Here is a 12,510-nt window from a genome sequence, read left to right on the forward strand (position 1 = left end):
TGAGTCTGAGAGTGAAGTGTCAGCAGGGTTGTTTTCTTCTAAGGCCTCTCTCCTTGGCTGGCAGATGGCTGTCTTCCTCCAGTGTCTTCATATGGTCTTCCTTTCTGTGTGTCTGTGTCCTAATATCCTCTTTTTATAAGGACACCAGTCATATTAAATTAGAGCTCATCCATATGACCATATTTTATCTTAATTACCTCTTTAAAGGCCCTATCTCCAAATATAGTTACCTTCTGAGGTACTGGGTATTAGGAGTTCAGCATATAATTTTGAGGGAACTTAATTCAGCCAATAACACTCTACTGTCTCCATAATTCATGTTCTTCTCATCACAAAATATATTCACATCATCCCAACAGCCCCCCAAGTCTAAATTCATTCCAGCATCAACTCTAATAAGTCATCTAAATATCATTTACATCAGGTATGGGTGGACCTGAGTTGTGATTCACCCTGAGGTAAAATTCCTCTCCAACTGTGAACTGTGAATCTAGTTAAGTTACCTGCTTTCAAAATACAATGGTGGGACAGGCATAGGATAGACATTCTCATTCCAAAAGGGAAAAATCAGAAAGAAAGGGGTAATGGTTCCCAAACAAGTTCAAAAACTAGCAAGGCAAATTCCATTAGATTTTAAGGCTAAAGAATAGTTATTCTTTGGCTTCATACTCTGTCCCCTGGGCCCCCTGGACCCCTTGGGATGGAGGCCCTGCCTTTCTGGCCCACGAGTGCGGTAGCCCTACGTCCTCAGGCTTGGGGCTCCGATCCCATGATGGCAGTGGCAGCCCTGGCGGCAGCCTCTGAACAACTTTTAGGGACATTCTTCTGTGTTCTTGAAGGATAACACATGATCACAACCATGAGGACAACACAGGATCATAGCCAGCCGGTTCTACTGACTTATGGAAACCCAGAAGTCTGAGCACTTCCCTTCATTTCATTCTGTTTCATCCTTTCGGTCCAAGCTGTTAGGGTTTCTGCTAGCATTACTTCAGCTCTAGTTCTGCTGAGACAACTTAATGCATCCATAAGTCACATGCCTGTATTCTCTTTAGCAAATAGTTGTTTAGCAACAACCTTGATGTTGTCTCGAGAACACATACTTTCTAAGTCTTCATAATAAGCACAGGCTGAGAACTTTTCACACAAGTTTGGTTCCTTTTTGCTTAACAATTCCTTCCTCAATTTCTCTCTCTTGCATTTTACTGTAAGCAAGGAGAAACCAGGCTGTGGATCTTATACTTTGCTTAGAACTCTCAGCTAAAATGGGGCGCCTGGGTGGTTCAGTTGAGCGTCCAACTTCGGCTCAGGTCATGATCTCACGGTTGGTGGGTTTGAGCCCCGTGTCGGGCTCTGTGCTGACAACTTGGAGCCTGGAGCCCGCTTCAGATTCTGTGTCCCCCTCTCACTCTCTGACCCTCCTCTGCTCTCTCTCTCTCTCAAAAAATAAACATTAAAAAAAAAAAAAAAAGAACTCTCAGCTAAAATATTCAAGTTCATTATACAAGTTCTATTTTCCACAAAACACTGGAATACAGTTCAGCCAGTTCTTTGCCACATTCTAACAAGATCACCTTTTGTCCATTCTCCAATAACACTTCCATCTGAGGCTTCACCAAAACATCTTTCACATTTCTACCAACATTCTGTTCATGAGCACGTATGTGTATCTAAGACAACAGAAGCCATTTCAATAGCTCTTTCTTTTCATGGCCCTTACCAGAATCGACTTTAACGTCCACATTTCTACCCACAATCTCCTGGGGCAACCTTGGCTTTTTCTAAAATGCACCTCAAAATTCTTCAAACCTCTACCCATACCCAGTTCCAAAGCTACTCCAATATTTCTATGTATTTGTTAAAGCAGCATACCAATTCTCAATATGAAAATCTATTGTTAGTTTGCCAAATCTACAAGGTACCACAGATTGGGTGGCTTAAATAGCAAAAATTAATTTTCCCACAATTCTGGAGGTTAGAATTCCAAGACCAAGGTGTCAGCAGGATTGTTTTCTTCAAAGGTCTCTCCTGTTGCCTTTTAAGGTTGGCTGGCTGTGTCTTCACAAGGTCTTCCCTTTGTGTGCATTTTATCCTAATTTCTTCTTATAAGTACACCGGTCATATTTGATTTGGGCCCAACCCATATGATCTCATTTTATTTTAATTACCTTTAAAGGCCCTGTATCCAAAGACTCACATTCTAGGTACTGGGGATGAGGACTTCAACACATGAACTTTGAGGGGACACAATTCAGCCCATAATGGGCTGACAACCACTCATATTCACTTATTTTATGAATACTGAATATCACTTTTTCCTAGCCACTGTGCTAGCTGATGACCATGTAATGGTAAGCAAAACAGATACAAAGACTGGCTCAAAATCTCTGATTTAAAAATAATGAGTGGAAACAATCATCTACTCATACAAATTGATAAAGAAAAAGTATATGAGAACATATAACATGTATTTTGGACCCCACCAAGCCTGCTATGTCCAAAATGGCTTCCTTGAAGAGCTCAAATCTGAAGGATGAATATGGAAGGGGGGGTATGCACACAGAACTTTCCAGGAAGGGAAACTGAACAGCACAGTCAAGGAACTGAGAGGTGGTCAGTAGGGCTGGAATACAGAAAGTAAGAAGACTAATAAAACATGAGGTTGGATAGGAAGGTAGGGGTCACATCACCCAGGGTCTTTAGCCTAACAGCAATGGAAAGCATCTGAAAAGTTTTACATGTGATTATATTTTCTTTTTACAAAGATCACTCAGGCAAGGTAGGTGCTGGTAATGTTCTATTTCTTGAGCAGAGCTCTGGTTACATAGATATGTTCACTTTGTGAAATTTTGAGCTGTATGCTTATAATTTAAGTACTCTTCCATATGTCCATTATACTTTAGTCTGGTTAGACTGTGCAAAGAAAGGGTAGAACAGAGCAAGTATTGATGTGGGGACCCTAGTCTCAGTAAGAGATAAACTAGATGATAATTCAAACTAGAAAGATGGCAGTCAAAAATGGAGAGAGAGATTCAAAAGGTATTTTTCAAGTGACAAAATCCACAGACCCTGGTTGATGAACTGAATATGAAGAGGGAAAGGAAGCATTAAAGAAGACTCCCAAGTTTCTGGCTTGCAGAAATGGATGGTAGATTCATTCACTATGCAAGGAAATCCTAGAAATCCAGAGATGGGAGAAAAGATCACTGCTCAATCTTTCAAGACGATCACTGCTCATCTTATTAGCAGAAATATCAGGTAGGCAGTTAAGTAAACAGTCTGAAGCTCAAAGGACAGGTCTGTAGAAAATACACTTGGGGATCAATATTGTTAATAACAGAAGCAGTGGGTACACCATCCTTCAGCCAATATTTAACGAGCTCCTATAGTATTACAGGCACTGGTTTAGATTCTGTGGATATAGCTGTGGACAAAATAAACAAGTTCTCTTGGGACTTACATTCTTGTTCGGGAAGACCCTCAACAAACCAGTACCAAATAAGGTAACTTCAACTACTAGTAAGTACCATGATGAAGACAAAACAGGACAATGTAATAAGAGTGACAGGGATGGGGCTATTTCACATTAGACTGGAATAGTCGGGGAAAGTTTATATTAATTTTTTTTTTGAATTATAGATTAGTTGCTCTGTTGATAAAACTACAGGGCAACAAAGAAAAAAGTGAGACTACTATGTCCAAGTAAGAAATGATGAAATCTCCTGGGGAAAGCGAAGAGTAAGAACAGAAGGTGGTCTAGAACTAAAACTGAAAAGAATTTGGAAAAATAAAAACCAAGAAAGGCAGCAAATGAGACTGAGAAGTACGCAGAGATAGGAACAAAAACCTCATCAGGGAAAAATATTTTAAGGAAAAAAGTGATCAAGAGTCAAATGCTTGCTGAGTCATCGTATGGGAACTGAAAAAGGCTCATCAACACAGAGGAACATTCTGGAAACCTTAAAATCTAAAATGGTAGAGGAAGAAGCTAAAACGGGAATGGGTTGAATAGTATCAATCACAGCTGAGGGGAGGGTGCCTGGGTGGCTCAATCAGTTAAGCATCGACTCTTGATTTCAGCTCAGGTCAGGGTCTCATGGCTCGGTGGTTCAGTTTGTGAGATTGAGCACCTCCTGCGGTCCTGCTCTGAGGCTGATAGCACAGAGTCAGCTTGGGATTCTCTCTCTGCCCCTGCCCCCCCTGCTCACATGCTGTCTCTCTCAGAATAAACAAACATTAAAAAAAAAAAAAATGGTTGAAGGGAACATGACAATAGGTGAGCACAGTTCTTTAGAGGAGTCTGGCTATAAAGGAGTGGTGACTTTAAGAGATGAGACTTGATCACGTCTGAATGTGGATTTAAGGAAAGAAAGCAAGATTGAAATTACAGAGAGAAGGAATAATTGTCAACATATAAAGATTCTTGAAAGTAGTTAAGAGATGCAATCCAGACTACAGGTATACTTATTTACCTTAGATTGGAGGAGGGCTACCCTCTCCATTGAAATAGAAGAGAGAATGGAAGTAGAACTCAGACTGCCCGACTCTTGCAATGATGTGTTCTTTCCACTAAAATCATGCGATAAATATTCTGAAAAGTGTTCTAAGTTTTTTTTAATGTTTATTTATTTTTGAAGGTGGGGGAAGGGGGAGACAACAGAGGATCTGAAGCAGGCTCTGTGCTGAGAGGAGAGAGACGTGGGGCCCAAACATGGGGCCCAAACTCACAAACTATGAGACCATGACCTGAGCCAAAATCAAGAGTCATAGGCTTAAATGACTGAGCCACTCAGGTGCCCCTGATATTTTTTTTTTCTAATTAGACTTAGGATCACAGTGCTTCAGAAGAAGGGCTCTGAAAAATGACTTTAGGACAAATACCTGAAGTATTTTTCACAGATTGTCTAGGAATTCTGCAAAGGGTTAAAGCAAAAAGCAAGAGAATAATCTCTAAATGACCCTAAAAGAAATGGATAATCAGAAGCCTCAAGGTTGCCTTATTTATCTGTATTCTAGGATTTAGTTTCTTGATCATAAATCACAAATCTAAAGACCACTGGTACAAAATCCAAAACAAAAGGCTCTGATGGCACCAGATGCACCAAGTGAAGTGGAAGAGGACTCCTCCCTGCTGGTCTGCACACTCTGGTCCTAGCAAGCATCAAATCCAACTAATTCACACTCCAGCTCCAGGTTTCCTAAATTACAAACTACCCTGTAAATTACTCTACTTAGACCAATGTGTCCTTGATATCAAAAGGTAGTTTTAGGAAGGATACTCAACAAATATTTTATTGACTCTTTTTAAAGGACAAAGATCCAAAGACCCAGTAGTGACCAAAGATGACAAGGAAGACCCCGTTTCATGGCATTTAGGGTACAAGATCATCTTTCTTCATAGCTTGGGCTCTATTGGTTCTTAAAAAGCAAAGGGAAGATAAGGAGGGAGAATACCACTTTGGACCACTAGCCTATTCTTCTAGCCTTAACAATTTCTTTCCTAGCATTCCCCAGAACTTTTTTTAAAAGCTGGGTTTTTTCTCATTAATTTTTAATGAAGTCAAAATGACTAGCCCAGGCCCCTATCACATTTCCTGTACATACTTCAATTTCCTTACATTTGAATTGAAATGTTTTAACTACATCTTTGCTAGTATTACATTGTACTATATTTCAATAACCTCAATTCCATAATATACTGCTTTCTAGGTCCTGAACTGAAAACTAATTTAATCTATTAATGAAATCAATGCTCTTTCTGTTTCCATGAAGTCTTTCTTGTTCTAACAAAACTTCTACCTCTGATAAAATAAAACTTCTACCTCTGATAAAATAAAAAATAAACACCTCACAATCTACTCTAAAGATTAAGAAAAACCAAACAAGATCCAGTCCTTCTATTTAAGTTAACTAAAACAAAATAAGGCAATAATCAAGTTAGAATTCTTCATTCCATACTTAAAGGTTTTCCTTGGAGAATCTAATTAACTCAAGATATTAGTTATATAGTAAACTTAAGTAATTGCCTCTTTTACTGTTCTTTAATTTTGGAGAATTAAACAACACAGAAGAAAATGCTATTTCAAAAGACAGAAATGCTTAATTTTTCACAAATTCAGAAAACTGATGTAATTGCCATAATATCTACTACTACAGCACACTCAGTAATAAGTGAACAGTTAAAGAAAAATCAATTAAGACCACTTACACATAGTGTTGACCTTTTCTGGGAAACATTGCCTCAAACTTAATCAGCGTAACAAACTGCTTATGTAATTTAACAATCCATTTATTGAATACTACACACTTCAAAAGCTCATTGATATTAGAAATTAAATTTTAAGCATTAAAGCACAACAGCGTATGTAAAAATTCAATTGCAAAGATGTTGCTGAAACGTGATTATCAATTATATCAATGTATATCTTATAGAAAACATTAAATACTAAATGGTATCTTACTTGCAATCTTGACTCTTAAAAATAGCACTGTAGATAAATGGCCACTTACAGGTTTCTTTACTCACTTTTGTTGATAAATCAACATACCTTCAATCCTACAAATTCAAAGGTACCATTAAAGATGTATTCAATGCTTCACCGGAATTTCTTTCCTACCTTAAAAAAAAAAAACCCTAAATTTATAATACTTTTTTAAAAGAAGGCTGTGTTTAAAAGATAAAATGGGATATAGTAAGGAATATGCCTGACCTAGATTTTGATCCCAGTTATCTCTCTCCCTAGGGAAATTATGTTGGCTAAGTTGCATAACCTCTGATAAGTTTTTGTTTCCTCTTTATAAAACCCTTGTAGGACTGTTACGAAAACTTGAGAGACTGTTAACAATCACATTTACAACACAGCCTGGCACTGACAGGCATTAAATAAATGGCAGCTGCTTAAATGAACATTATATTAAGACTTATTGCTATTAAATTCCTGTTGTTCATTGTAGCAGCACTGCCCTATATGAAGATCCACTTGTAGAGGTCAAACTCAAAATACCTATCAACTTTCCTTCAAAATCACTCAGTTCTTTAATAAAGGTGGACTGCAGAATCAAGATGTAATAGTGAATTCTACAATACTGAAATCCCAACTACTACTTACCAAGAAGTCTATCATCATGATGCTTAAGTGTTATAAAATACTTTTTCTCGAATTCAAACATCCAAGTCCTATGCCATGTTTATGGGATTCTTAACCATGAGTAACCATTGGTAGACTTTTACAAATCTTTCCAAGGATTTTCATATCTAAGTTCTAACTAAACAGCAGGGTCAGGAAACTAACTGCAAAGCTGTTGGTCTATAAATATAACATGGTGAAGTAAGTTTCATAAGGAACAATGAGTTCAGTAAAACATAGGAGGGGAAAAAGTTACCTCCATTTTTGTCAGCCACTTACCATCCCATCATCTTCATTAAAAATGTTACGAAGTTACACAAGCATAGCTGAGCAGAAAATGGAAAGAAAATGTGTATGGGAAAAGACTATGAAAGAAACAAGAAACACAATTTCTAATACTAACAAGACAGAAAAAAAACAAAAAGAAAAAAGAATAAAGGCAGAGGAAAAACCCACAATCCCGTCCCAAAATCAAATTTCCTTTTGTTATATTAAGAAACTGAAGAGTTCAGAATTACATTTGAAGAGATAGTACGAAGTTGTACAACTGCAATGAATAGTTGTAGATGAACTACCCCAGAGGGCAAAGCTTTGGATTTATATGTCCTGAGAATGCAGTTAAAACTGCAAAACAAGAAAATAATCTACATAAAGTTATTTCAATGGACTCTACTGAACTTGCATGCAATTTTAACCATGAATGAACAGATTATTCTTACTTTTTTCCTTTAGTCACTAATAAAGTTCAGAGGCAAAAAGCCCCTGTGTCATCTTAAAAATCTCTCAATCTTCCCATTAATTTACAAAAAGTTCAATTAAAAAAAAAAACAAAACAAAAACACTGAAATATTTACAACTGGACAACACTCCCAGATAAAGTCTTCAGTTACTCACCAAAGCAGGTACAATGCTTCTTAATGTGACTGGGTCTAGTTCTAAGACTAGGAGTCAAACTATAACTGTGTCCATACTAAATAATCTATTTTATTCGTACTTAAGACAGCTTACTGACATTAATGGGCTCTACACTGGGAAGTATATTATAGTATGTGATTACTGCAGTCATCACACCTGGAACATGACACGGTTATCCAGAAAACAAAATTTGTTAGGAAAAAGTAGAAGATTATTTCTAATCTAAATCACTAAAATAAACTACTATTAAATGTATTGAGAAGTCAAAACTTTCCAATAGACACAGCCCTAGCTTGAGGTTCTTTTTTCAAAAAGTTATTTGGGCTACTCTTTCCCTTTGTTTCTGTGTGTACAGTGATAATGCACCAAGAATTTCCACAGGATATATATTAAAAATTCAGCTTACAAATGTATATTCTATTACAAAAATTATGCCCTTTACTATAGCCTAAATAAAGATACTGAGGTAAATGATAGCCATTCTATTACAAGTTTTTGCAAAAATCATAATTATAAACTTCTCAAGGCTTGCTCTGCAATTTATAAAACATGCAAAAAATGAAAATTTTTTAGACTCAGGACACTTAGCAGTTTGAATCAGCTGAACTGATTTAAATGTTTCTTTGCAATGTAAAAAAAAGGAATCAAAAGACAGGAGAAAATCAAGAGTTACTCCTCCTTGAAGACCTATTTCAACAAACTTAATAGTACTTTTTACCATTCTAAGGCTATTTTAAGGAAAAATCTGATATACAAATAAGGAGGGCAATTAGTTTAACGGTAACCTTAATTTTAAAAATAAAATAAAAATTGGTATGCCAATTTTAATTAGTAAAGAGAAAGAAAACCATTACCAAAGAAGATATTCATTAATCCCTTAATATAATCCCACCTTCCTCTGTAAATTCACAAGAATTACAGCTAACAATTTTAGTGAAAAAAAATTTTTATTTATATATTATAACCTATAAAATTGATCTTCAAAAACCAGTAACTCAACCTGCTTTTTCTGCTACCACCAAATACTTATTCTGACTGATCATTGTAACAAAAGTAAACTATACTTTGTCATGATTCTAGATTAAGGTGTTACTCTATTTATATGGGTTGCAAATGTTAAAAACACACACACACAAATCTTCAGCCCTAATAATGAATTCTCAGTTACTGCATTCATGTTAGAATACTACATAAAACTTCAATGAAGACAACAAAACCATCCAGTCAAGGCACTAATGTATTAACATTTCTTCAACATTTTCTGAAGAGAACACCAGCAATTTTCTTTATAAATACTTAAAAAAACTAGACTCAGAAAATCAGATATTTCTGCAATAACAAAAACTAGAATTTGGTCAAAATAAGTATCTCATGTCCTTTGAAATCATGAATTCTTTCAAAACTTACCTATACATAAAACTAGAAAATTCCACAATCTATATTAATTAGACAAGAAATCAGCAAACTTCAAATACTTAAATCCACCCTATTGCTCCAACAGAACACAACCCAATCTTTTGTAAACAATCTTACTTTAAAACAGACATAAAATATTAAAAAGTTAACATTTCTTTTGAAAAAGTGAACACTGAAAATAAAGATTACCTACCTAAAAATCCGTACCAGAATTTCAACTGAATTACCACATAAGTATTTTTGTTAGCAGGATTATGATATATAGAAAATTATAAATCTGCTTATTAAAAGGAAAAGTATTTTTACACCAAGCCTATGAAAAAACAAAGCTGCATTCTGTGTAACTAAATGTATTTTACCTTATTTAAATATGAGGACCAATGCCTCCTTTATTCTTTGGGATAGAGACCTACTACTCATAGCATAGCCAACTGGGGGCTATTCCATTAAGAATATAACTGAATTAAAAAAAAAAAAAGAATATCTGAATAGAAGAGAAATTTTGATGAAAATATTTAATCAGTAAATTTCATATTTTTATAGATTTTTAACATCAAAGCAGTGACTTCTAATAGTGACTATGGAATCTTTTATTGCATATTCATAGCTTGTTCTGTTATTGCTTAAAAAATAAAAAAATTAGCCAGAATGCTAAGGGGGGAACTACTGATTTAATACGCTTGGTGGAACTATTAAATTAATTTTGTCTTAAAAAAAAAAAAACTTCAAAGTCTTTCAGAATTTAATTCTCCTGCCTCAATATGGATCTATAATTTAAAAAATCAGCAATGATTAATGATCTCTACATGATTATTTAAGTACTCAGAAGTACTAAAAGATGAAATCGATCCATTATAAAATCTGGAAATTTATTTCAGGCTACTAACATGAACATACTTCCTTATAATGTTAATCTTTCAAAGGCAATTCTCTAATTCCTTGAAAATGTGCTTAACAGATATTAAGCATCTATTAATCAAAATCTATAGATTCACAGCACTATTCCTCTCAACAGTTTTATAAAGACAGAAGGAAAGGAACACATAGTATATATATCTAACAGATTTTTCATCTGTCCCCAAATTAAATTCTTCTGTACTGTTCTCAAAATGTGCTAACTTACATGATAAATAAAATAATGGGAAACACAAGCCCAAATACTAAGAAGTGTTACCCTTAAATAAAAAAAATACGTGAAAATACTGGATGAAGAAAATGTGTATATATATAAATATATATACATTTACACACAAAACATGGGTTAGCATATTCCTACTATATCACATTTAGTTAAGATGAACAAATACATACAAACACACGTGTTAAACAAAATAGAGCAAGATAATCTTCAAATGTAAACAGCACTGAATAGTACAAATAAATAGAAATCATATTCTTATCTCACAAAAGGCAATGTAAAACAGACCTTGTTGAGAGTGCTATATTTAGTTTTGTGCCTTGCACTTAGTATTACTTAAAAAGTAATATATAGATTTGGGATAACATTTAAAGTAAAGTTGAAAAGAACAGCAAATGGTTTTAAATAACATATAAAGGCAGATTATTAGGTTCAGGACGGGCTGGTTTAGGAGTCAGTTAATGGACCATGAAATATTATGTAAAACGTTTGAAGGATCAAAACATTATTTTTTAAAAAGCATGTAATTAGCTGGGGTTTTTTCCTAAAAAAAGAGCAAATCAAAGATTAGGATGAATTACAAAATCTCTGAAATGAATTCCATCTCAGGTTTTAAATTTTAAGTGACAGAACACAATCTAACAAAGAAAACTCTCCAGTGAGACATACAGTTGGCCTACAGAAAAATTAAAACCAGAAGAAATAAAATATCCTACAGGACAAATCTTCTTACAATTAATGCTAAGGACCTGTCCAAAAAATTTTAATATTAGAATTATACTGTGTTAAATTAAATACAGAAAAGTGATTTATTATCAGAATAACCTGAAGAGCTTTTTCTAAATATACAGTGATTTCCCTATTTATCCACTCCAGAACTGGGGAGTGTGAAGGGGCAGGGCAATGGTTTGAGAAGAGTGATGAATATGCATATGATATATTATGAATATGTATATTGTGGAGAAAACCACCCAGGTGGTTGACATACCTACTGCTATAAAGTATTTAAGGGAGAATTTAAGCAATATGCTCTAATTAGCTTATAAATATTTTTGTCACACAGACGAATCTACAGAAACATAATTTTACTTGTGTACTGAATAGAGGAATCAACTGAGGTGTCTATAAAAAGTTAGTATTTCTTACATACTTAAATGTAGGAAAGGTAGTTAAGGAAAATTACTAGCATTTTATACAAAGTTAGATTTAGATATGAGCTATAAAACTGTTCAACATTATCTACAAAATAGGTAAAATTAGTTTAAAATTCAGTTGTAGAAAAACCATTCTAGGTCCTACCCACACTACTCAGATATTTTCATAATAACCAAGGGAATTACAACAAAAAAACTATAAAAACATTTAAAAAACCATTTTATATAATTTTTATTTACACTTTAGGATTTAAACAACTTGCTGGGAACATCCCTTGTGGGACAACGTAGTCTTTTTTTATTTGTATTTGAAACTATTTAAACTTCAAGATAGGCTCACTAATTTTTTTCAAGGGCAAGCAACAAATGTGTTAGCTGAAAATAGCCAACTTAATGATTATTTGTAACACAGACTTGATTAGGTGAGCCTAGAGATCCTCCCCACCTCTGTCTCCCCTGTGAAGGAGGAGGTCTTTGTGTGCTTTTGTGCGGCGGTTCCACTGAATTCATTACAATAGAGATGGACATTTCGTATTCGTAACGATCCAACATCTGAGCAATCTTCTTTCGAGATACACCATGTTTATTCCTCCTACCAAAAAAGAAAAGGATTTAATTCTTTAGGGTAACAAAGTACAGATTCTAAATTATATTTTACAAATAAACACTAAAAGATATACCTCATTCACACACATTTTGGACAAAAAAAATTTATACTGGCTCTCAAAAATTTTAACAATATTTTAAAAATACTGAAAGA

General features: G+C 34.6%; 1 protein-coding gene across 7 annotated transcripts in view; it reads right to left on the reverse strand.

The window, feature by feature from the left end:
- LOC125162701 (NEDD4-binding protein 2-like 2) overlaps positions 1-12,510 on the reverse strand; it is a 105,773-nt gene that overhangs the window by 73,093 nt on the left and 20,170 nt on the right. For 6 of the 7 annotated variants that reach the window (XM_047854023.1, XM_047854059.1, XM_047854030.1 and 3 more), the window contains one exon: positions 12,196-12,342. In XM_047854023.1, coding sequence (XP_047709979.1) covers positions 12,196-12,342 — 147 coding nt within the window. Of the gene's footprint in view, positions 1-12,195; positions 12,343-12,510 lie in introns of those variants that run through there. The other variant, XM_047854069.1, reaches the window with a different exon arrangement.

Source organism: Prionailurus viverrinus, chromosome A1 (genome assembly GCF_022837055.1).
Source record: "Prionailurus viverrinus isolate Anna chromosome A1, UM_Priviv_1.0, whole genome shotgun sequence".
Taxonomy (NCBI): Eukaryota; Metazoa; Chordata; class Mammalia; order Carnivora; family Felidae; genus Prionailurus; species Prionailurus viverrinus.